This window comes from Zonotrichia albicollis, chromosome 4 (genome assembly GCF_047830755.1).
Source record: "Zonotrichia albicollis isolate bZonAlb1 chromosome 4, bZonAlb1.hap1, whole genome shotgun sequence".
NCBI lineage: Eukaryota > Metazoa > Chordata > Aves > Passeriformes > Passerellidae > Zonotrichia > Zonotrichia albicollis.
Genome location: NC_133822.1, coordinates 37,491,366 through 37,515,601, shown reverse-complemented (window position 1 = coordinate 37,515,601; position 24,236 = coordinate 37,491,366). Strand labels below are relative to the sequence as shown.

Below are 24,236 nucleotides of genomic sequence, written 5' to 3'. Positions count from 1 at the left end.
CTTGACCATGCCTTGAAGGGATGAAAGTAAACCCTTGGTAAGGACTGGGTTTCCCCTAAGTTTCTCCTTACAAAGCATGATTGCTCTGTTTTACATGTCCAAGGTCAGAAAAGCTGAACAACTTGCCACAACTGTGCAAATAAGTTGTAGCAGGCCAGGAGTGGATAGTGGCTGGGATCATAGGCTAGCCTGAGTATCAGGGCAGTAAAGAGAGCTTGTAAAGTGCTCTGATTCTGTAGAAGTGGGAGACATCTAAATATCAGAGAGATGGAGAAACAGAGCTGTTCTTATTTAAAAATCTGATTGTGAGGATCTGTAATTTAGGGCCAAATTCCACTATTTTTCACTGAAAAATTATTCTTGGTAGTGAGTTTCTCCATGGTGCTTCCCTAGGTAATTTGCTGTTCCTTTGCCTATGACAGGGCCTTGCCAGACTGCAGTCCTTCAAAGTATGTCAGAGTTGGATTTAGCTAAAGTCCTGCCTCTTGGGCGTCAGCATAGCCTCTTCAATGGTCTTGAGGTTGTGTTGAAAAACATGGGACATTTGATCCAGCAATACCTGCCTGAAATTCTACAGATTCTGCTCTGCATGACTGCAGTGGTATCCTGCATCCTCCAGCAAAGAGAGAAGGTACAGTACATGCAAATATACAAACATGTAAATTAAGTTTTTGTCTCTCCTCCTCCTCTGAGCTTACACATATAGACAGAGCTTTATTGATTCAGATAAAGATAAGTTGAATGCCATTGTGGAGTGAAGCTTAGCAATTAGAAATCTGTCAAAATAGAGGCCAGTGGTACTTGTCTGAAAGTGCTGCAGGGCTCAAGCAGTGCAGGCAGAGTTAATGTACTTAGAAAACTGTGTGTTTGTTTGAACTACTGAAGAAAGAGTTGGAGGTGATCTCTGTGCAGTTCCTACCTGTATTTTGGAGAGATGGGCATGAGAAAGAGAGAAATGTTCTGTTGTAAACATGTAACAACATTTTATGGCTGGAAGTAGAAATTTGCCGTAAAGATGGAGTGTCTTGGCAGCAAGGATAAAACATTTGAGCAGGGGAAGGAGAGGTTTAAAGTTCCTTGCCTGAAGACATTTGAGCAAAGCTTGTCCATGAAGTGTTTTGTTGCAGTGCTAGACCTCAGAGGAGCTCAGCATTGTGGATGATCACAGTGATTATCAGCCCTTTGTGTCTCCTGTCATGGGACACAGGAGGGACATGACTACCAGCAGTTCTTTCAGCACACTAGAGGCATCTTCAGCTCTGTATCAGGAGTCATACTAATCCCTTGTTACCATTTGGGTCTTAGCCAGGTACCTGCAGAGCAGTGGAAATGATTTTTTCCCTTGCTGAGCAATGGCTGTACATGCAGAAGGGGTCAGGTGAGGAAAACATCCTGTTAAAGATTGGTTGCACCTGAAGGTGTTGGTTTATTGCTGCCCTGTATGCAGGGAGGCAGCACAGACATCCCTGAGCTCTAGTCCAGCTACTTGGGGTCTGTTGGCAGCTGCTCAGAAACTGTAACACTGAGCCAGGCTTTTCTGTCTTCTTGGTGCTGGTGCAGAGCCTGACCATGTATTAGGTGGGAAACAAGCAAACTGCACAGTCATCATCGTCACTGTGGTGCTGCAAGGTGTTAGGAGATGATGGCCTGAGCAAGTGCGAATGAATGTTTTGTCACCATGAGCATTTGAGGTTAGAACTTGCTTTGAAAAAAATTTATCCAACAAAGCAAATCCTTGCAATAGGCAGTATCCAAGATCTCATAGTTGCCTGCAGGCTGCACAGAACCTGGTAACTGTCTTAATTTACGAAGAAGGTGAGCAAATTGGAGGACGTCAGCATCCCCCAGTCTGACTTCAGCAGTGCATTGCATATGCCTGCATGTTTTCTTTCAATGAGGACAGGAGACAGGAGTTCTAAAAGCTGCTTCATTAACTGCTAGGAAAGCCACATTTTGCCAGAGTTGCTACAGTAATTCTGTCATGGTTGTGTAATATCAGGAGTGACAGTCTGTTGTTTGTCTGAACTTAATTTAGCACTTCATTAGCCCAGGGGCTGTTAAAAGCTAAGGAAGAGTGTGAGAAATCTGTTTATCTTGACTAATAATTAGAAGACATTCTTGGAGTTTGAGAGTAATTTATTGCAGACTGATACTGCCTGGAGAGTTAAACATCAACTTTGACCACTTTAAGACAAGTTATTAATTTACCATTTGTGGATGCTGTGGGACAGAGAGAGAGAAATGCTTACCATTTCTCTCTGTGTGTCCCATAGCATCCACAACCATTTCCTACTGATTGTGTTCACTGTTGAGTTTCTTTGTCCTCTCAAAGGCTTGATCTCAGAGAACTCATGGTGATTGGATAGTGGGAAACCCAAAATGACTTCACTTGGAGGTTGACATTAGCAATAGTATCCTGGTTTGTGTTTTCTTCGGGCTTTCAAACAGCTCATTTGCCACCTGGAAGCTGATTGCACTCCGCTGTACACTTTCAGCATAGCTTGGGAGGTCCTGTTGCAAGAGCTTGATCAGTTCCTTCCACCATCTCCTCTTTGTCTTTTTTACTTGTGATTTTATATTCTTGGATCCCCTTGTGGTGGATCATGATATGGGGACCCAATAGAGCTCCAATATCAGACAGTGGCTTTCATCTGCTCTTGTTGTTTCTGAGACTGAAGTTCATTACCTCTGCACTGTGGAGCTACTTCTTGTGCTCATGCTGTGAGTTGCATTGCACAGTATGGAAATAATTTAGGTTACTCAGGTCAAGACTCCTCTCAGGGAGGAGAGTCAGAATGCAGCTCTGTGTGAATTCCCTTACTGAAATGTTTTTCCAAAGAAAGGCTGTGGAACATAGCCACTAAATGAGTACAGGAAGCACCTTCCTGTAACCAAATGCTATAGTCCCCTCCCTACTCCACTGGAAGACATAATTCACATTCTTTCCTTCTCTGTTCCTCCCCCCTTCTCTTCTACTGTTGATTTCTTCCCAGAAGATCTCCGTGTACAAAGTACAACTTCACTTTGAAGAGGTGATTTCCGTCCTTTCAAGTGTAAAACAGAATTGTTCAAGTGTCAGAGTTGGAAATCTAGTTAATTGCAGTGTAGCTTTCTGCATTGCATCCAAAAGGGGCAGATGCTACAGGGTTAAACCTATAAGCATGGACTTTTGATGACCTGAAGGAGTCCTGTGTAACTGACTCTGAGCAGGAACAGGCAGGCCACTCTAGAAACAATTAGGTCAGCTCTGGGGTGTACATTGCTACTGTGAACAAGTTACAAGAGAAAACAGAGGTTTCTGCAAAGAATGTGTCTGGATGTGGTCAGTCAATTGCTGGTTTAATTTCAGAGCAAATAGTTAGTAGTTGCTCTGCCAAGGTCTTACTGGGCTGTTTTTTTTGTTGGTTTTCATTACAGGTCCAACCTAGGTTGATTAATCCACTGAAGAATTTGAGACGTCTTGGTCTCAAGCTTGTGGCAGAGTTTTTTTCTGATTATGAGACCTACAGCTTTAGTGTGGAAGAGATTGATGCAGTTTTCCATGCTGTGGTATGGCCTCAGGTAAGTATTTCTTGTTTTTCCAAATAACTTGTTTGAAACATGTACCATGCAGAAAACTCCAGCTGTACTCCAGTCCATCATGTCAGCTCTGTCCATCGCTAGAGTGGATGTGGCCTTGGACAGACGGTGGCATCCCAATGTCTGTGCAAGGCCACTTTCCTGGCTCTTCTCTGATTAGTCCTGGAATAATCAAGTCACAGATTAAAGTACAAATTAATTCATCTGAATAAAATGGATGCCATTTCTTTGTTCTTTAACCACAGAAGCAGACTTCTTCCCTAGATGCTTCAAGGAAGCTAAATAATACGAGTCATTTCTAGATGTACTTTGCTACTTTTCTGTGTGACAGTTGTTGGGTAGGGGGCTGCAGAAGCAAATGCTGCTGCAGGAAAGGAAGGACCCAGGAGGGTCTGTCAGTGGGCTAAGTGGTCTTGAGCCTGCCTGCCAAGACTTCTATGTGAATATAGTGACAAAGCACAGGCATTTGGCTTTTATCAGAGAAATTCAGATCGCCTCTGAGCTTGGAAAATGCACTGCTGTATGATGAAGAGAGAACACAGGATTTAAAATTAAATTATATTGTCTTTGTCAGTGCAGTGGCTCTGGGATTGTCAGGGAGTGCCTGTACCAGCTGCTGGGTTGTCTCTGCTCTAAAAGCAAGTTGTGTCCATGAAAAGGTTAACTGAGTAAGAGGGGCTGACTGCAAGCGTGCTCTTCCTTAGAGGCTTTTAAGGTATCCAAATCCCCAGCTTCCCTGCAGCAGAAAAGCCTGTTAAAGAGCACTGGTCTAGTCTATGAAACAACAGAGCTGCTTCTCTAGACATTGTCTTTGTTTACTCCTACAGTGTTTCTCTTCTCTACCAGTAACGATATGTGATGTATAGTATGGTTATGTGGACAAACAGTAGATTAAAAGTACCAGGCAGTGCATATAGCTCTGTATTGCCCTGGGCAATGGGAATATGCATGTTCCTGGTTTGCCCATGGAGTCTTCTTACAGCTGGGGTGCTACGTGGGAAAAGCAGTGAACATTTATTGCAGTTCCAGAGCAGCTCAGGCTATTGCAGTTCCAGGCAGTCAGCAAAGCACTTAAAGCTTTCATGGAGCACAGTGTTTGCAAATTCTGAGTAACTCTGAACAAGGTGTACTTTTGTTACTAAATAGTTAGAATGCCTCTTGTACTTACATATGTCAGGAAGACAGATGGTTTTGAAGCTTGGATGGTAATACGATCCAGAAGCTCCCTCTGGAGTCTTTTCTGGTGAACTTCATGAGGATTTGGTTTTGGCAAAAGAATCCTTTCGACTTGTGTGCTTTCCTTTTTTAAAACTACAGAACTGAGGTGTGTAAAACTGATGGAGAGGGCAAATTGGTTTAAGCCTGTTGAACCTGCAGTTGGAGTTTGCTGTTGTTCATAGCCCAGGATTTTGCTGCAGAGACTTGTTAGCAGCAACACAACCCCAACACAGGTGGGGTTGTTTTGGACACAAAACCCTGTTAGGAGATCCCATCCCAATATGATGTTCTAGCCTCTCAGTGAGGCTGTGGAGATACAGACCAGGTGCTGCAGGCAGGGCATAGGAAGTGTGGGAGGAGTGAGTTTTGGGTGCTGTGCTTGAGATTTCCTAGGTATGTCTGGGAGAGTTTGCTAAGTCTCTGCGGCAAATGTGAGGTGTTGTGGGAATCTAGTTTCAAGGGAAGGCAAAAATGGTAGCAGGAATACTGTATAAACAGGAGTGAAATTATCTAAAAGTCATTTGACAAATATTGAAGAAGTTGGAAAATTACGTTATAAAAGGTTGAAATTACTTTATAAAAAAGGTAAACTGTAGAATGTGAGGTGTTTGGTAGAGAGGATGTTTTCAAGTGGCTTTACTTACTTGTGTTGCATTGGTATCTGATTTTTCTCTCCTTTAGGTCTGCAGATTGGCTTCAGAGAGTCAGTATTCTCCAACTTTTCTGCTCAAACTCATTCACACCTGGAGTAAGAACCCCAGGTAAGTGTTCTTCTGGCAAAGAAGCCTGAATACTTCTGAATACATAAAATACAAAGAAAAAGGAGCACGCTAGCAGGCTGTGAATAATTGTGTCCAAACCCATATTTTCTTTTTCCTTTAGACTCTTATTCTTTTGATAGCAGTCAAACAGCTGGGAAGCCTTCCAGTTTATGCAAGAACTCACTTTTTTAATAGGCTACTTTTTCAATGTATTAATAATTAAGCATATATGCAGCCTAAACTCAACTCACAGGTGAGGAAGAGGTCTGATTTCTTAGGAATATGTTTGTCTTGACCAATGACTTCTTAGTCTTGTGAGATGGGAAGTCAGTTTTACAAGATATGATTTCGTTCATATTTTTAGAATCTCTGTTTCTTTCTATTTTATGAAAGAGTATGGGCAAGTTCAGCACAGAATCTGTAACTGAGAATCGTCAGTTACTGAAAGTTGTAAAAGAGCTTTTTTTGATTGTGAGAAGTTCCAACTCAACTGTCTTGAGTGATTTTTGCCTCTTCCTCAGACTCACTGTTTTTCCTTTGCTGAAGTACCTGATGTTTCTCTTGAGACACCTCATTGGTAGGCACGAAGACCTTATACACAAACTTCTGTTAAAAATGATGTTGTATCACTAGGTTAGGAGCAGACTAAGAGGAGACTCAGGCTGTGGAGAAAGGATTAGAAAAGGGACTTGATAACCTCTCAACCTCCATTCATTGTATTTTTGATGATGCTGTTCTGGTTTTTGTGCACTTTTTTCTTGGTTGAAATGGAAGACAGTCATTATTTTTTGTGTGACTTCTCGCACAGAAGAATTGTAAGCTGAAAATTCTGAACCTAATTTTCAGTGAACCTTTTTATAATCTTTCTCTCAGGTATTTCCCTTTGCTGGCCAAGCAGCAGCCAGATCATCCAGAGAGTGATATACTGACAAATGTTTTTGCTGTGCTGTCAGCCAAGAATCTGTCTGAGGCCACATCCAGCCTTGTGATGGACATTGCTGATAGCCTTCTCAACAGCCCAGATTTTGAACCCACGGAGCAGGTTTCCAGTCTGAGCGTGACTGACTGTGTTGTCATGGCCACTGGAGACGTGACAGAAGGTATGCCTGCCTGAGAGTTCTCAGAGACCTGTTGGGTGCTTTAGATGGAGGTGTTAGATTATGGTGAGGCTGTCTAAGAATACTGGGGAAGTGGACCTCCCAGCAGAGATGGAAACATCAAGGTACAAACTTGTCTTGTGCTCAAGAACTGTAAATTCCTGCTTGCTTCGTGACTGATGAAGTCCACGTTTGAGTGTCAGAGTCCTGAGCACAGAGAGATTCCTTATGAAGAGAGCAGTGTTGACCTGTTCTGTCTGTGAAGCTTTGACTGATACAAGTTCAAGAACTGCATTGCTGACTTGGCTCTGTGCCTAACACCAGGCTTTATATAAAGGCCCCCGTTCCTGTATGCACATGATCCTGTATCACTTTAATGTTTAGTCTGTGCTCCCTGACTGGAAAGACCTGGCATCTTTGAAAGTTAATAGACAGAACAGTAGCGTGCTGTGTTTGATGCTGTGGAGACAGCATCAGTGTGCTGCTTTCACCTGCAGCACTCAAAGCTAGTGGAAAGGGGCATGTGCCCTTGTTATGGCAGCTTTGATTTTACACAAGAGGTCAGTGGTGGAATAAAGAAAACCACATCTACAAATGCTCCAGTCATTTTAGATGTTGGTACTGTAGAAGAATGTCCTTGGTGCCTTCTGATAAGCCTGCATATATGAGGGCTGTTACTGAAATCTGTGAGGAGAGTGGTGTGTGCTTGCTTTGAGCCCATCTCAGACATGTTAGACTTGGTCTCAACAAGTGCTGGTGCTTCTTCCCAGCCACCAGCTGCCCTGCATGTTTATAGCTCCCATTTACTAATGAAACCTCCCTTATCCTAATTTCCCCTTTGTATAGGGTTGGATCTCCCTTCTGTTTCTTGCAGCATAGTTTCTTGGGTGTTGCTAACTGTTGTGTCTCTTACAGAGCCCCTCAGCCTAGGTTGCCAGTTGGTCCTGCCTCATGTTCCTGCCATACTTCAGTACTTCAGCAAAACAATGTTAAGTATGGAGAAGGTGAAAAAGAAGAAGTACAGAGCTCAAGTCAGCAAAGACCTGAGTATACTTTCCAAGTAAGTGATTCTTAGAGCCTGAAACAGTTAAAAATCTGGAAGGAGGGAGGAAGAAATAGGCTTATTGTAAGTTTCCAAATTAAAAAACACTGTGTCTCAACTTTTTAAAATTTGCAACAGTTGTAAATACCTGGATCTGTCATTGGCCTTGCTATTTGCTGGTTATTGAGGTGATAAGTTTTCAGAAGTTGATTCTAGCTGATTTTGTTGCTGGTACTCAAACCTAATATCTCTTGAGGTTAGAAAAAAGTGCAGAAATGTCTGCAGTCATGTGGAACTGAATGCTTAGGCTGGGACTGTGAATTTGGTAGGTACGCTCTGTTAGCCTGGATAGGCTGACAAAGCCTTGTGAAATGACACTAGTGCTGACAGACTTCTTTGCTCTGTACTGGTGACTGAAATTATATAAAAGAGTAAATTACGTTGTCCAATTCTGCAGGATCAGCAAATTCATACAAGAAAAGAGCCAGAATTCAGTGCTTGTGAGCCTTCTCATCCCTTTCCTTTATCAGACTAACATGGAGCAGGTAGGTAAAAATTATTTCCTTGCCCCTACTAAGCATATGATTTTATTTTAATCAAGTATATTTGTTTGTTTTAAAAGTCATATACATGCCATTTCTCATTATCAGCCTGCAGTCAAGTCTTCACATGGTTGTAGTCTGTTCAGAATGCAGTGCCACTGTGTGTTGATGTGCACTACTCACCCAGAGGTGGCAGTGCCCAGACTGATTCTGTTCCCCCTTGTCATGGGGAAGGTCTGCAGAAGTTGTAATGCAGTCTTTACTTTCTTTGTCACTGTAGTCAATCCACCAAATTGCTTGCAATGTTTGCAATAGTTGCTCTTCTTCAGTGTGTATTTTATGCACCCCAAAGCCACAGAGTTTGGACAGCAATGCGAATTTATGTGGTTGAGTTGTGGTGTGTGTGGTGTACTGGGCAGTGCTGCATTAGTCTGCTGCTGGTTGAAAGGCAAGGGCAAACCATGTACAGTACTATTTTGGGGGTTTAAATCTGTGAATCATTAGGGCACCACAAGTGATTGCTGTTGAGGGGACTCATCCAAGAGCTTTACTGTGCAGTGGCCAGGCCCTCTCACTGGAGATACTCAAGAACTGTCTGGATGCAATCCTGTGCCAAGTGCTCTGGAATGACCCTGCTTGAGCAGGGAGGTTGGACCAAATTGACCCCCGTGGTCCTTTCCAACCTGACCCGTTCTGTGAAGTGTATGGTGCTGTTAATATTCATCTCACATATTCAAGAAAGACTGCTTTTTAAAGCTCCATTAGTTCTGACCTTTGAGTCATGAGGAGAGACACATAAAAGAAGTCTTTATCGTGCTGACAGTCATCTCTTAACACTGTATTGTTTCTAATTGAGAGGCTGCAAGTACTTCTGAGAGATTTGATGATTGCATTGTGTCCTTCTAATTCTTTGTTCTCGTTCAGTATCTCTGATCTGAATGAAGTACAGCAATGTGCACTTAGTGTCTTGAAATATGTCCCAAGGAAATGAAATAATCTTGTGAGTTCTCAGTAGTTATTGAGAGTTATGTGTCTCTTTCAGGGTACCCAAATTGACATTCTGGAGACGGTGCAGAACTTGCTGAGGCATTGCTCAAACCCTACAAGCTTTCTCAAACCACTGGCAAAGCTTTTTTCTGTTATCCAGAACAAACTGTCTCGAAATAAGTTGTGCTTGGTATTTCAGGTATTGCATTTCTACATCTTTCTATGCTTTTTTTTTTTTATTTGCTCTAAGAGATCAAGAAGAAAGTAATAGGAGTATTTATCTTTGTGCATAAATTTAAAAACCTTTTTACTCCTTGTGTGAAGTGAAAATTACAGAATTCTGTGTGATAGAAATGAATGAGCTGCACAAAGATTTGTAAAAGTTTTGGCTTACAGCCTGGTTGATGTGAACCTCGCCAAGGATCTTTAGTGTAAGAGAAGCCAAGCAAAGCACTTAAACTGCAACAAATCCTGCATGTTGATGAAATAAGAATGGATTTCAGTATCCTGAAGACAATTTTTATTTGTATTCTTCTCTCACAGTTTATAGTAGGATATTCTGTATTACTTTGAAGTGACTTATATAAATTCTTAGCAGTAAAACACGGGAAACATACAGTGTAGATATTTGGAAACTTAGGACTTAAAACACATATCCTCCAACTTACATGAGAAAGGCTCTTATGGAGATTCTAACAGGAGAAAGGCTAATGCTGCTGCTTTATTTGTTTTTTGTCTGAAGTGGTAAAGTCTTGAGTTATCCAAATTTTTAACAACTATAAAAGTTAACTGGGTTTTTATGTTTTTTAGACTTTATCTGACTTGGATGCTAAGCTGAAGTACATTACTGATGTTGTTAAGGTATGCACAGTTTTTCTCTCTGCTCCCTTTTTCCCCCAGTATGGTATGATCACATTTCTGTCATTTTTCATTAACAACTTGTTGCTCTGTCTTAGCTGAATGCCTTTGATCAGCGACATCTGGATGATATCGACTTCGATGTGCGTCTGTCAGCATTTCAGTCAATCACAGCCCACATCAAGGAAATGCAAACAGTGGATACTGACTTCCTCATCCCTGTTATGCACAACTGCTTCTACACCATCCAGGTTGGCTGAATGTTCCTTCCCTGGCTATATGCACCATGGTCCCTGATGAATCTAACTTTCAACTTACTTCCATTGGCTGTTTTTGGCACCACATAACATTCAGAAAGTATCTTTAGGTATTCTTACAAACATGTTTTTGAAGTTCTGCCTGTTTACCTTTTCATCTCTGTGTCCCGAAAGGCAAACACAATGCAGCACAACTTTCTGTCAGTGAGCAATGGAACTGTTTGGTCATTTGTACTGGATAAAAGGCACATTACAGGCTTGAAAGGCTGATTTTGGTTTGTTGCAGCATGTTCTGGTTGTGTGCGTCTGCTGGTAAATGTAAAGGGTTTTTTCCTGATGGGTAGGCTGGGCATTAATTTGGGACTAGAACTTCTGTAGGAAAGTTCTCAATAGTTACTGAGTCTCTGCAGGACTCGCTGTGTTGTATCCAGTGGTGCTGTTCTGTCCCAGCTTTTGGGTAGGGAAAGGTGTCACAGCCAGACTCATGTGGTGCCATTTCTTCATCCTCTCAGCTCGGGGACATGGCTCTCAGTGACAATGCAAGCCTTTGCTTGACCAGTCTCATCCACCGACTGGCAGAGATCAGCCACACAGAAGATGAGTACAAGGAGCTAATCCAGCACGCTCTTCTGGAGTCTGTGAGAAGGGGTCTGAAGAGTAAGACTGAGGTAAGGCAGTGGTATCTGATCACACATTTGCATGAGACGTTTTTTGGGTGAGTTCTCAAAGTCCTCTACTTGGATAAGAAGTGCAGGTACCCACTGTAAACTTACCCTTAATATGAAACCTTATAAAATTCTAAAAGATTATAGAAATTACCTGTGTTTCTCTGCTGTTGTTCAGCTTTTCTTAGTTGAAACTCGTTTTTTTGGAAGGGAGGCTTTAATTTATATGCAGCCCATAATGGGTGCATTTGTTGTTACCAAGAATTAGGACGTTTGACTGAAACTCTTGTAAATGACAGCACTGCTGTTCTCAGGAGTGTGTAGCAGCCTCTCCAAGGGATACTTACCATTCACTGCTTGCTGTTTTTAGAGTATCCAGCAGGACTACACATCACTGCTTTCGTGCCTCATTCAGACATTCCCAACAAATCCTGAATTCCAGGATTTGGTCCAGCTGACTAACCGCCATGATCCTGACATGGACTTCTTTGAGAACATGAAACACATGCAGGTAAAAGACAGCAGGCATTTCTTAGTGCCTCTCTTCCCCTGCCAAGCAAAAGCATCTTACTGTGAGGGGATGCTTTGCAAAGCATCTGTGTGTTGTCTGCAGAGTAATTGAACCTGTGTCATTAGATACTGTTACAAAAAAGAGGGATGTAGACATGATAAGAAGTGATTGAGAATCAAAGTCATGTTTCTGTCTGTAAATGTATTGGGTTTATGGTAGCCCACAGTCAGCAGTATCCTGAAGATTCCTCTGACATAGGCATGGAATGGGTCTCTGTTTTTTCTGGTCTATTCCCTGCTGCTCTCTGGAGTCTCTGCAGCCCCTTCCCATTCACAAGCCTTAGCAACACAAATGTTACACAAAGCCTGGTTTTTCTTGCAGTATGAAAATACATTAATTCTTTTTTCAGAGATGTAATCTGAGAGAATCTTTGCTATACCTGTACTTATATGCAGTTTGCATATAAGTTCTAAGTTCTTAACTTTAATTTTCTCTGGTCTTTGCATTTCATTGCAGCAGCTGCTGTTTGCAGTTGCCTCCCTTGTCTAACACCTCAAGATAGCACAGTCTTATGATTGTGAATCCACAATGCCATTGACTTGGAATATCTGTTGAGGCAGAAGGCTAGTGAAAGGCCAGAGATTTAAGGAAAAAGGCATGCCTTAGAAATGACTGTAATATGTTTATGGCATTACCTAAAACTGGGACATTTTCAGAACTGCGGGATGTAGGTGCTCTCTCGTGCAAGCTGTGACTCAAGCACCACCTCATTCACTCTCTCCCATGTGACATGTCTCAGATCCACAGGAGAGCACGAGCTCTAAGGAAGCTGGCAAAGCAGCTCACTGAAGAAAAGCTTGTGCTGTCTTCTAAATCCCTGCAGAACTACATCATGCCTTATGCTACAACTGCAATTTTCAGTGAAAAAATGCTTAAGGTAGGCTCATTCAATTAAATGCATCTACTTGAATATTTTCACCTTTCTTATATACCATTTCCCTTAGAAACCTAACCCACTTAGACAGCTGGTATGTTTGTGAAGTGAATGTCTCCATTGTAGATAAAAGTGCTGTGCTAGTATTGGTGGCAGAAAGAGGGTTTGGAAAGTGCAGATGCAGTCTAGGCCCAGTCCTGTATCTACTAAAGTTGTCCTGCTTTTCAAAGGTTGATCTCTTAACTCTTTGGGTTAGAGTTTTTTGTTTTGTTTTCGTTTTAACTTGGGGTTTTATTTGTCTTTATTTTTTGTAATCAGCTTCTTTTTTTTTCCCTCTGCCTCCAAACTTCTGTCTTCCTGTTTAGTTGTGATACTCTTTGACAGTTGACTGTGGGAATATAGTCTGCACCTAGTAACAGAGGTGGGAGTAAATACAGTTTTCTCTGGATTTAGAGGGAAACTGCAGGAATTGGCTGGAAACATCTGAAATCAATAGCAGCTTTGTAATGAAAATTTGAAGGCTGACGGTTTTTTAGTCACTTTCACTTTCAGTGAAATTACTTGTAATATCAGTGTGGACAGACTTTCCACCTGTGGCCCTTAAAAGCCAGGTTTCACACTTCTGTTAATTCCCTGCACACTACCAGGAGAACAGCAGACCTGCTTCTATCAAGTGAAGTAAATGTCTAATTTGCTTACTGTCAGAAATGTTCTTCTGAAGCTGAAACAATTAGCACTCAGGCACAGGACCCAGCCCCTGCAGCAGTCTGTGCCCCTCAGTAGAGTGACTGAGTAGCTCTTTGACCAGAGGGCAGTAAAATGTGTGGATTGAAACTTTGGTAAAGAAATAGACATTTTGTTTCACCATTCTTTCCTCACCCATTCTGAAATGGGTTTGTAGTTGACCAGCAATGTGCCATGTGTTTGTGGTTGGATGCCTTGACTGGTTCTTGTTCTTACTTCTTAGCACAAGTGAGCCCCTAGGTTTAAGTATGTGAGAAAAGTTAGAATTGTGCAGAATAATTTGGAGGAAGTGGGTCTGGAGATATGCTTGATAGATTGTGATTTTTTTTTTCCTAACTTGATACTCAGGGGGAGATGTAAAAATACTGAATCCCAGCATGCCCACTAGACAAACATTACTTCTGTCTTTTGTTGCTTTGGATGAAGGATGCTGCAGACCCGTGGTCATTGTGAATGCTAACAGCAGCTGAATTTCTCTCTTTTGAGCAGCATGAAAACATGGTAACAGCCTCGGTTGAAGTTGTTGGAGCTGTCTGCCGACACCTTTCATGGTCAGCCTATTTGTACCACTTAAAGCACTTCATCCACGTCTTGCAAACAGGACAGATCGGTACGAAGCTGGGAGTCAGGTGGGTACCACGAGCAGTGCTGCTCTGGGTTTCTCCAAAGACTGCTTAGGCACAGTTCAGTGTTTTTAGAAGCGCCTCATGGCTTCTGCCTCTTCTCTGAGGTGAGAGATTGCTGGCTTTGAGGTGGACTTAGGCAAGTGGAGGTGGGATGGCTTGTTGCCTGGATCTATGAAGTTTTAACAAGTTGTTACTTTGTTACACCATGTCTCACTGAATGCTGGACAGCTGTTCTGTCAGGCTGTCCCTGCTCCTGGGACACCTCTGTTGCTCCAGTACCACTCTCTGTGAGGTTTCACATTGAGCTGGGTCACAGAATATGTGCAGCTGAGAAGTAACCAGTTTTTATTTTCTGGGGTTTTTCAGGATAAACATCCTTATGGTGCAATGTCACTAAATCTGATGTTTTCCAAAAACTGCCTGTAAGATTTTTCTGTTGTATATGCATCCTCTTGTTTTTGTGCAGAGGGCTGATCTTTCTTCATGTTTTCCTTCTGCAGCTTGTTAGAGACAGTGCTGGAAGCCTTTCACTTTGACCATAAAACACTTGAAAAGCAGCTTGTGACCATTGACAGCCAAGGTGAGCCTTTTGTGTCTGCTTGTAAAAACACTCCTCAGACTGCTCAAATGCAGCTAATCAAAGTTTTGTGGTTTACTCTTGACATCAGCAACTTCTTTTTTTTAAATGGGCATCTTGGAAGCTAGTGTTGACTTGTCTCCTCAGGAGTAGTGCAGATTTTCCTCCAGTGTGTTGACAAAGTCAGGAGAGGTGTAGGGAATCATGCCCACATTACCACTCCATCCCAGGCTTCTGTAAGCCAAAACAGCCCAGGACCTGTGTGGTTCTCATGGTTATCTGCAGCCAAGATGTCCTCACCTTGCTTCCCTTGCCATTGCACAGGACAAAGTTGTATCTTCAGCTTCTTCACTATTGTGGTTACCTATGTTGGGACCCTTGGGTGATGGAGGAGGATGTCTCACAGTTGTGCTTGTCAGTAGCTCTTGCCTTGTGAAATCCTCAGTTTTAAGTGAATGGCAGTTCTCTGCAGTTCAAGCACATTGACCTTTGCTCAGCTGACTACGGGGTTCAGACACAGAGTAGTGTAATCTTTGCTTTAAACCTGGCCCTGAGGGTGCTTATCAGAAACCAGCAAGCCAAAGCTTCTTTACCCAGCAGAAGAAGCCTGATGATTATTGGTGGTTTGCTGTCACTGGTGGTAGGTGGGAGCTTTATGTAGAACCAAGCTGTCACAGGAGTCTCAATTAAGGGCTCAAGTTTTGTGTTCTCCTGTATTTACCTACCTGTACTTTTGGCAATTACTTGATAGAAGCTGCTGCCATGGACCTTGAGCCAGTGGTGGAGGCTGAAGAAGCCATGGAGCTGGAGCAGAGTGAAGGGGAAGAGGAGGAAGCTGAAGAAAAAAATGGGAAGAATCTTTCTGAGAAGCCAGTAGAACCTGAGCAAGCAGCTGAGCCATCTGAAAATGCTAAACAAGTGCCCAAACCTGTTTCATTCTTACCCCGAAATAAAGAGGAGCTTCAGTGTCTGATCCAACACATTCAAGAAACAGTTACAGTCAACATCTTGCCTAAATTGCACAGGTGTATTGTTGCAAAGGTGAGGAGCTGACATTTGAAAGGTCCCTTTGTAGGCTGCTACTTAAAGGATTGGGATACTACTTCAGAGCCAGTGAAAAAGCAACATATTAAAAAAAAAATGGACATAGCTAGGGAGAGACCATCTGAAAGCACAAAAAAGGCCTCATGCCCTTTGCTGAGTCATGGAGATTACTGACAGACCCTCTGGTCAGTGTGGATGTGGTGTCCTAACTTCCCTGCTGAGAACTGTCTCAAACTACACAAGGGAAATGATTCACTTTGTCCAACCTCTTGAAGAATTCTCAGCCACTTGCTTGCACCAGCCTAGTTTCTGTATTGAAAACACAGGGATTTATCTCACCTGTCCTTTAGCTGTCTGGGTTTTTCCTGCAGTCATCAGAGGATAGCAGCCTGCCATACTGGCCTCTTATAGGGTTTGTTGAGAAAAACCAGAGTTTGTTTCTGTATATTAAAAGTGCATTATGTCTTGCTTTCTTAAAAAGGTTAAAAGAGACGAGGAGCACAAGCTTGTGAAATCCAATGTTGTGAATGATGATGAGGTAGTTCGTGTTCCATTAGCTTTTGCAATGGTCAGAATGATGCAGTGTCTTCCCCAGGAAGTGATGGAAGCCAACCTACCAAGGTAAATCCCAGTGGGGCTCCTTACATCCCAGTGGGGCTGTTCATTGTGCAGGGAAGAAGTGCAGGCACCTTTCTCAAGCTGTGGTTACGTACATAGCTAAAGAGGGACATCCTAACAGACTTTAAATAACTTCTTTTGGAAATTCCTGTTCCTAGTGACATGCACCACTGCACCTCAGCATTTAACTGCTGTAAATCCTGACCCAAGGGCAGAGCTGTGAATCAAGGTGCAGAGGCAGGGCTGGTTGTGCTGGGGAAAGAATAATGTACAAAAAGAAAGGATAATCGGTAGAATGTCCTGAAGGGCAGTATGTGTGTGTATGCCTATAAAACCTCTCTGTGAGGCTGGCTGTGAGTACAGCTGTGGTTGTGAAACAGTCCTGAAAAGCAGCCTCATTGGCAGGATAATTAGTTGTGCTCTGCTTGGAGATGAACAAAGCTGTCTATCTTTGTTTCCAGCATCCTACTGAAAGTCTGCACGTTCCTGAGAAACAGATTTCAGGAAATACGGGACATTGCCCGCAACACCCTCATTAAAATCATGGAAGTGTTGGGAGTGCACTACCTTCTGTATATCCTAAAGGAGATGCGGTCTGCACTCATCCATGGCTACCAGGTAATGCTGAAATTCTTCCTCTTCTGCTCTCTGTAGGCTTTTTTTCTAATATATTAGGAGGAGAATCTAAAGGGAAGTTGCTATTTGAATTGTTTTGCACTGGTAGAATAGCTTGGTATAATACAAGTAAATATTGTTGCTAATGCCTACATCAGTCTTTGTTTTGCCTTGCCAAATGTCAAATAAGGATCTGTACCCTCAAAGAACTGAGAGTCTAAGCCTTTTTCCTAGTGGAGAGTTTAGGTATGTAGGGGAAGGATGATTTTCTGGTTCCAGTAAGATTAGAGGAAGTCTTTCCATAAGGTCATGAGGGCTAAGCAGTATCTGGGGGGAGTCTGCTCAGAGGCTGCACAGACAGTGTGTGGTGATGCTAGTTGAAGGATTGCTTCCTAGATCCAGAGCCAAGGCTCTGACTATTAATTCATCTTTCCTCTTTCCATGGCTTGGGTTAAGAATCATTTTTCATGTGAATTACCACAGTGGAGTAGCGTGAGCTTCTAGCTGCTGTAACAGTGAAAGAATCAATTAGAGCAGCCTAAGTATATCAGTAAGAGCCCTGGGGAGAGAGGAGATTCCAGCCCTCTTGCCAGTACGGGGTGGGATAGGGATCCTTTTTCTCTTGCTACTACATGGATTCTCCTCCTCCCAGTGTTTCCTTTTTTTTCCTATAATGAAAGCTCAAGTGCTTTTTTTTTTCCTATAATGAAAGCTCAAGTGTATGACTTGTGATGTCTCTGGTATGGGAGTGTCCCCATGCAGTATGATTAAAGAGGTCAATGCAGAGGTTTGGAATGATCTGTTCTCTTTTTCTGTAGCTCCATGTGCTGACTTTCACTGTGAACCTGTTACTGAAGGGCCTTACTACCAGGCTCAGTGCTGGTGATTTGGACCCCTGTTTGGATATCCTGATTGAGGTAAAAGCTATTAAAGACTGAAAGGAAAAGCATCATGAAGTGCTTGGGACATATTCTAGGAGGGGAAGGTTTTGTCTGGATTGTCTCTGACTTGGTGGCAGACCAGGCTGTTGTGTGTGTACTGCCAAGGAAGGAGGCACCAGTAGGCCCCGTTGTAGATGGGAATCAAGAGAAGTCAAGTGTCTCTGGGACTGTATTCTGAGCCCTGCATCCTGAGAGGGGATGGATTCAAGATTAAGACACCTACCTGTGTTTTCCTGTACTCTAAATTGCTGAGCAAGTCAGCAGACATCTACTCAGTGCAGTCCACAGAGCCCAGGAACTCAGCTGGCCACACAGATGGCATATAGTGGGATGCATTGATCTGACTGCAGTCCCATTCCTTGTGTCACAACACCAGAGGGGTGTGAGAACAGTTTTCTCATCTGGTGTACTTAAACAAGGATGTTCTGTGTTGACAAAGGAAAGATAAAGGTGATTTGTAGGAAACATGGAGAATTGTTTTTTCTGTGAGTGGGGAAAAATAGTGTTGTTCTCTTGCTACTGGAGAAACCTGCTTTTCTTCAATCATTCATTTCTCTTGCCTGTTTTCAAAGATTTTCAACCAAGAGTTGTTTGGGAATGTAGCTGAAGAGAAAGAAGTGAAGGGTATTGTCTCCAAGATCATGGAAGCACGCAAAAACAAGAGCTACGATTCCTATGAAATTCTTGGGAAGTTCATAGGAAGGGGCCAGGTGACAAAACTTATTCTGCCACTGAAGGAGGTAAGAAAAGTCAGCCAGTCTCACAAACTGTGACCACCCTCAATTCTGTAAGGTGATTCTAGAGCCTCTGGGTGGCTACTTTGAAATCACCTATGGAATCTTGCTTTGGCTTCCCAATTTCCTTTGGGAAAGCAGGGAGACTTTACTGTTGATATCCAGGGCAGGGAGTGGCATTCTGGGAAGCTTTTAACTACTGCTCAAGTGGATACATCCCACTTGGAGTTCTCCATGCACACTCCCTCTGCCCACTCTTCTTTCCTCTGGAGCTTAGAAGTCCTGCAAGGCTGCTGTGTGGTTTAATCTCTTGTGCTTGGAGGAAATGTCAACAAAATGTATCCAGGGTCTATCCATGTGCAATAGTTGCCTTTTCAAAGATGCAGATTTTTTAGCAGAGTGCAGGCTCACACAGGAATGGAACCCTGATTTGCTCGTTAGCTCTTGTGTCCTGGTGGCTGTAGCTGAACTGGCTGGAGACTGACAGGAGCAAGGGGGAGGGATGTTGGTTCAGAACTGAGGCAATGGGATGCTATTCACCTAAAGAGCTGGAGACTGTGACAACATGATGAGAGAGAAATTGGTCTAGTTTCCCCCATGATTTCTGATTACAGATAATTGCCATCAGGCTGTCCTCTTAAATTCTCATGGTTTTACCTTTGCAGACTCTGGAGAGCACCACAAGCTTGAAGATAGTCCGGAAGGTGCATGAGGCACTGCGTCACATCATGGCAGGGCTCATCTTCAATTCAGACATGAATGCAGAATCCCTCCTCCTCCTCAGTCATGGTCTCATCAGTGAAAATTTGCCTCTGCTCACTGAGAAGGCCAAGTGAGTTCCTGGGTGTTGTTCAGATGGTCTGGTATTGGTTTGCTTGCAGAAATGGCAGTTCTCAAATCCAGCTGATCAAATGCATGAGAGTTTAATTACTTTCATTCTCCTTTTGTTTTCAGTGTAACTAAATCATTTGGGCAAAAAGAAAGCTTAGTAATGAGAGTTAGCATTTGTGGAACTCATGGGAGTCTTCTCTTGCAAGGTCTCTTGACCTTCAGCAGCGCTTTTTCACTGTCTGATGAGTTGATAACATGCATTAGGATGTTAGGATGGAGGAACAATGAACAGTGTTTAGAAGCAGGCTGCAAACATTTCCATGGGGCCAGGAACAAGGAAAAACATGGTCTTTCACTTCATTGCTTTGCTGCTGGGGCAGAAGATGAGGAGAACCATCAGATTTTCTCTTCATCTGGTGGTGTCACTGCTCAGAGCTGGGTTTAGGTGTCCTGCATTTGGTGTTACGTAGACTGGCTTTCTCTAGAAGTCTGCTGTTTGCAGACTTCTTGGAGCAGTGTTTGTAAGCCACCAGTTAAACTGATGTAATGATCAGTAAAGAAGAGCAGTGGGTAGTGACAGGATGTGTATTTGCTTGAAGGAACTTCCAAAGTTTATCTGTCCACTAAGAAAAAAGTGAGGATGTTATACTCATGATTGTGTGTTTGTTATCTCTGGAATAGTGGCATTGTTCTCAAGTCTGAGTCCTGTCTGTCATGCTGCTTTCAAATTGGTTTTATTTCATTGTGGGCCATCTGTGACCTGCTTTTGCTTGCTGTGTGGGAGGCAGCTGAACACAGTTCAGCTCCTTTTACTCCCAACAGCAAGATTGTTGTGGAGAGGGTTCATATCTGAATATTTTCTTTTGCCATGCATACACTGCTTTTCAGGAAAAAAGCTGCCCCTCCTCCAGACCCTCGGCTGCAACCAGAGAGCTGCCTGCTGCTCCAGCCCACTCCCACAAGAGGAGGGCAGAAAGCTCGTGTCAGCAGCAGGACTAACACATATATCCTGGTTGATTCAGGACTTCGGGTAAGATCTCCTCAGATAAAATGCTTTACATTCCAAATTTTGTTAAGGGTGTGCAAAGGAAAGTATTCTGGATATATTGTTTCAGTGGCACAGCCATTAGCCGTAACTTCACTTTGTATATTGTAACTCCAGTGATGCCTTTAGATTTTTTTTTTTTTTTAAGTGCCTGTTGAAGTATTTGGGTGAGATATGGCATAAGTTCTACTATAACCTGAAACAGTTGTAGGACCTTACTTGACTCTTTTGTGTTCTGGCTGACTTTGAGATGAATATCCTGATTTTTCTATTGCAGCTACTGCACATGAGCCTGAAGAGATCCAAAGTAAATTCTTCTGAGGAACATGCTTTGGAAATGCTAGACCCTTTTGTTCAGCTGCTTATAGACTGCCTGAAATCTATGGATGTCAAGGTACAATTCTGAGCTGAAGTCTGTGTGTTCTGTCTGCTGTACTAAGAGTCCTGCCCACAAATGTCATCTTGCAGTTGACTTGCAAGAGGAGAGAAAGCCACCAGGTTTTCAAACCTGCTTTAATAGGTGTGCAGATTAAATTGTTTGAGGACATGTAATCCCAAGGGAGGCTTGTGGCTGATGGAGGACTGAATGGTTCTGCTCTGTGTTGCAGGGGGCAAGTTCTCCTAGAGAATGTTCATAAGAGGAACTTAGAGAGTGTCTGTGAGGATGTTCATGAGATCCTGTGCGTGCTGGGAGCAGTGTTCTCATAACTGTGGTTTCTTCTGATCCAACTCCAAAGTCTTCATTCCTAGCACTGTAGGCAGCCACTTTTTGGGACAGCTTTTGGTTTGAGTGAGCGTAGAGCCCAAGAGTGGAAGGCATACCTCATACCGTGTCAGATACTTGGAGTGGGGCTTTCCATGTCTTGAAGGCAGCTCTGCTTCATATCTTTACCTGATAAAATCAAAGTTATAGAATATTGGAGGTGCAGAAATTACTTTCAGAACTGAGAAACCTTGAATAGTTTGAAAGAGGTTGAGTTTGTTAGCTAACTGCCTTTTACCACAGTTGTAGATAGCCTGGCCATGTCTGTCAAACAGTGAGAAGTGTTCTCTCAGTGTCACTTTACCCACGTGCTGTCCTTTGGCTCTTTCTTCCAGGTGATAACTGGTGCTCTGCAATCCTTGGTATGGATTTTAAAGTTCCCTTTGCCTTCTGTCAGTACAAATATGGAGTCACTGATCAAGCAGCTTTTCCTCTTGCTGAAAGAGTTTGCCAAGACAGGAATAGCCAAAGGCCAGAATTTCCACCTGGTTGTGAGCTGTTTCAAAGTAAGTCAGACCCAGCTCTGCTCATTTCGGCTTTAGGATTAGCTTTCTAGAATGAGACTCTTCTAGCTACAGATCCCTCCTGCAGCTGTCCCTGGAGAGGTAGTCTGGAGATCACAAGCTAATGAGGAATATGTGGCCGCCTTGCTGATTCTTTCCCAAATACAAACCTAAAGATAGTTGCTCCCTAAAAATGCACAGCTTGTATCTGAAGAAATCTCTTTATAGAATCATGCTTGCCTTCTTTCTTCATTGTAGTAGTATCTTGTTCCACCTGAGTAAATCCTGGTAGCTGAATTGAGATGTGGGAACCGTACAATGCACTTGTTCACTTTTGTCTCACAATTGCCATCTGAAAGCAAAATGTGATGAGAATAGTGTTGGCCACATGTTCTAGAGCAGCAGTTTGTCTTTTCAGACTGAAGTTGTATAAATCAAGTCAAACTTTGGTGTGCACCTTTATTTTATGGCATTGCATGTGTACTGACAATGTGCAATTTGATTTTGTAGTGTGTAACAGTACTTGTGAAGAATGTAAAGAGTCAGATAACAAGCAAACAGCTCCAAGTGTTGCTTGGCTTTGCTGAAGAAGACATTTATGATTCATCACGTCAAGCCACTGCCTTTGGCCTTCTCAAGGTATTTCTGTGCAGTAGCTGTGGGTTTTCTGTGAGCCACTGGAACAGCAGTGATTCTGCTTCCTGGTGAAAGGCTGTACATTCTCACATCAGGAACAGGCTGCAGATGCTGTTGAAGCTCTCTGTTGTAAGAGAGGAAGAGTCAACAAAGTTTTACTGTTGGACTTGTAGTCACTGTTTAAAAGTGTTTGGGAGGTTTTGTACACAGTGCATATGAGGATGTATTTGGATCTGAGTATGTTTTTACTAAAGAATCAACATCTCTGATCGTTAGCTCAGATATTCTGTGTTGCCCAAAAGAAACAGATATGGATGTGTAAGGTGTAAGCCATCCTTTTTTTCTTTTTTCCTTTGAGTTGCGCTTTCTGTGTGTGAAAAAGTCAGTGTTAAGGTACCACTGAGACCAGTGTTGTCTGGGTTGTGGACACTGTATAAGCAGAATGATGTGACTCCAGCTGTGCTTTCACATTTTCAGGCTATTTTATCCAGGAAGCTGATTGTCCCTGAAATTGATGATGTGCTGCAGAAGGTTGCCCAGCTGGCCATCACGGGTCAGAGTGAGCCAGTGCGAGTCCAGTGCAGGCAGGTTGGTGGAGTGAAGAGTTTCTCACTTTATTTACAGCTGTGTAACAGGCCAGAGGGCTTAATGTGGCCATCCTGTCTCTCACAAACATATGCCTTGGCCCTGCTGAACCCTGAACTCTATTTCCCCTTCTTTACTGATCTTTATTCTCCTTGTTATCTGGCTTCAGTTCTTGAGACTGGTGCGTAGCAGAATCACAGACTCCTTGCCTATAGTGGGACTGTGGCATACTTTCATAGAGCTGTAAAATTGTTTCGGTTTAAGGTCATAGAGTCTAACCCTTAACCCAGCACTGCCCCATCCACCACTAAGCCATGTCCCTGAGTGGCACATCTATACTTCTTTTAAATACCTCCAGCCTGTTTGAAATAATCCACCACTTCCCAGGGCAGCCAGTTCTGGTGCTTGACCACCCTTTCAGTGCAGTATTTTTTCCTAATATCCAGTCTATACTTCCCCTGGCAAAACATGAGGCCATTTCCTCTTGTCCTGTCACTTGTCACATGGGAGAAGAGACGACCCCCACCTGGCTACAGCCTCCTTTCAGGCAGGTGTAGGGAGTGATGAGGTCTCTCCTGAGCCTCCTCTTCTCCAAGCCAAACAACCCCAGCTCCCTCAGCCACTCTTCATAAGACTTGTGCTCCATACCCTTCTCCAGCTTCATTACTGCTCAGCACCTCAATGTCTTTCTTGCTGTGAGAAGCCCAAAACTGAACACAGTACTTGAGGTGCAACCTCACCAGTGCCAAGTACAGGAGAGCTGCTTAGCAGCAGTGACATGGTCCCTCCTCTGGAGGCTTTTAAGCCTATGTAACTAAGCTTTGCTCTTTTTTAAGCCCCAGGATAAGCAAATTTGCCACAAATCCATAATTGCTTTCTTCTACTTCCTCATTCTTTCCAAAGTAAAACCCACTGAAAGACAGAACTGGTTACTTTGTCTCAAACATTGGGATATAGGTGCAGCAGGATCAGGAAATGTAGCTTTCATAGTTACAGGATGGATTTTGAAGGATGCAGGATCTCTTCACAGATATCTGTGCAAATGTAGTATTTTAAAAACTGATTCTGTTCCAGGCACAGAGCTTGGCAGCAGTTGTTGACCCTTTGTATAACAGGAACAGGATGAAAGGGATGATTCTCATAAGCTTGCTGCTCCATCACTAGATTGTCTTCATAACCTTTTTACAAGCTTACCTGAGTGTTTATTTTAACTCTTCTCTGTATTGTTTTTTCTTTCCAGATTTACTTAAAATACATTCTGGATTACCCTCTTGGTGACAAACTGAAACCCAATTTGGATTTCATGCTCGCACAGCTGGAGTGAGTTTATATTCTTGACTTGTAGTCACTGTTCTGTGAGAACAGAACTTCGTTTTTAAATATGATTCTAGTATGCCAAAAAGCTCTTTGTAAAGAGCAGAAGGCATGGATGAAGTCTTCATTTTCCTACTTGTAAAACACTTCCCTTTTCCCAAGTCTGGCTGTTTGATGAAGCAAATCCTTTTTTCTTATCCCCATTTCAC

At 42.9% G+C, this 24,236-nt stretch overlaps 1 protein-coding gene across 1 annotated transcript in view; it reads left to right on the top strand.

The window, feature by feature from the left end:
* UTP20 (UTP20 small subunit processome component) overlaps nucleotides 1-24,236 on the top strand; it is a 63,043-nt gene that overhangs the window by 29,608 nt on the left and 9,199 nt on the right. Inside the window, exons 27-52 of the mRNA XM_005480724.4 lie at nucleotides 423-631; nucleotides 3,418-3,561; nucleotides 5,479-5,558; nucleotides 6,432-6,658; nucleotides 7,571-7,715; nucleotides 8,155-8,242; nucleotides 9,282-9,425; nucleotides 10,037-10,087; nucleotides 10,183-10,335; nucleotides 10,854-11,009; nucleotides 11,377-11,517; nucleotides 12,317-12,454; nucleotides 13,685-13,824; nucleotides 14,322-14,401; nucleotides 15,150-15,439; nucleotides 15,924-16,063; nucleotides 16,522-16,678; nucleotides 17,494-17,592; nucleotides 18,189-18,356; nucleotides 19,016-19,182; nucleotides 20,070-20,211; nucleotides 20,504-20,620; nucleotides 21,325-21,495; nucleotides 22,003-22,131; nucleotides 22,606-22,716; nucleotides 23,954-24,033. Coding sequence (XP_005480781.2) covers nucleotides 423-631; nucleotides 3,418-3,561; nucleotides 5,479-5,558; nucleotides 6,432-6,658; nucleotides 7,571-7,715; nucleotides 8,155-8,242; nucleotides 9,282-9,425; nucleotides 10,037-10,087; nucleotides 10,183-10,335; nucleotides 10,854-11,009; nucleotides 11,377-11,517; nucleotides 12,317-12,454; nucleotides 13,685-13,824; nucleotides 14,322-14,401; nucleotides 15,150-15,439; nucleotides 15,924-16,063; nucleotides 16,522-16,678; nucleotides 17,494-17,592; nucleotides 18,189-18,356; nucleotides 19,016-19,182; nucleotides 20,070-20,211; nucleotides 20,504-20,620; nucleotides 21,325-21,495; nucleotides 22,003-22,131; nucleotides 22,606-22,716; nucleotides 23,954-24,033 — 3,667 coding nt within the window. The remainder of the gene's footprint in view (nucleotides 1-422; nucleotides 632-3,417; nucleotides 3,562-5,478; nucleotides 5,559-6,431; nucleotides 6,659-7,570; nucleotides 7,716-8,154; nucleotides 8,243-9,281; nucleotides 9,426-10,036; nucleotides 10,088-10,182; nucleotides 10,336-10,853; nucleotides 11,010-11,376; nucleotides 11,518-12,316; nucleotides 12,455-13,684; nucleotides 13,825-14,321; nucleotides 14,402-15,149; nucleotides 15,440-15,923; nucleotides 16,064-16,521; nucleotides 16,679-17,493; nucleotides 17,593-18,188; nucleotides 18,357-19,015; nucleotides 19,183-20,069; nucleotides 20,212-20,503; nucleotides 20,621-21,324; nucleotides 21,496-22,002; nucleotides 22,132-22,605; nucleotides 22,717-23,953; nucleotides 24,034-24,236) is intronic.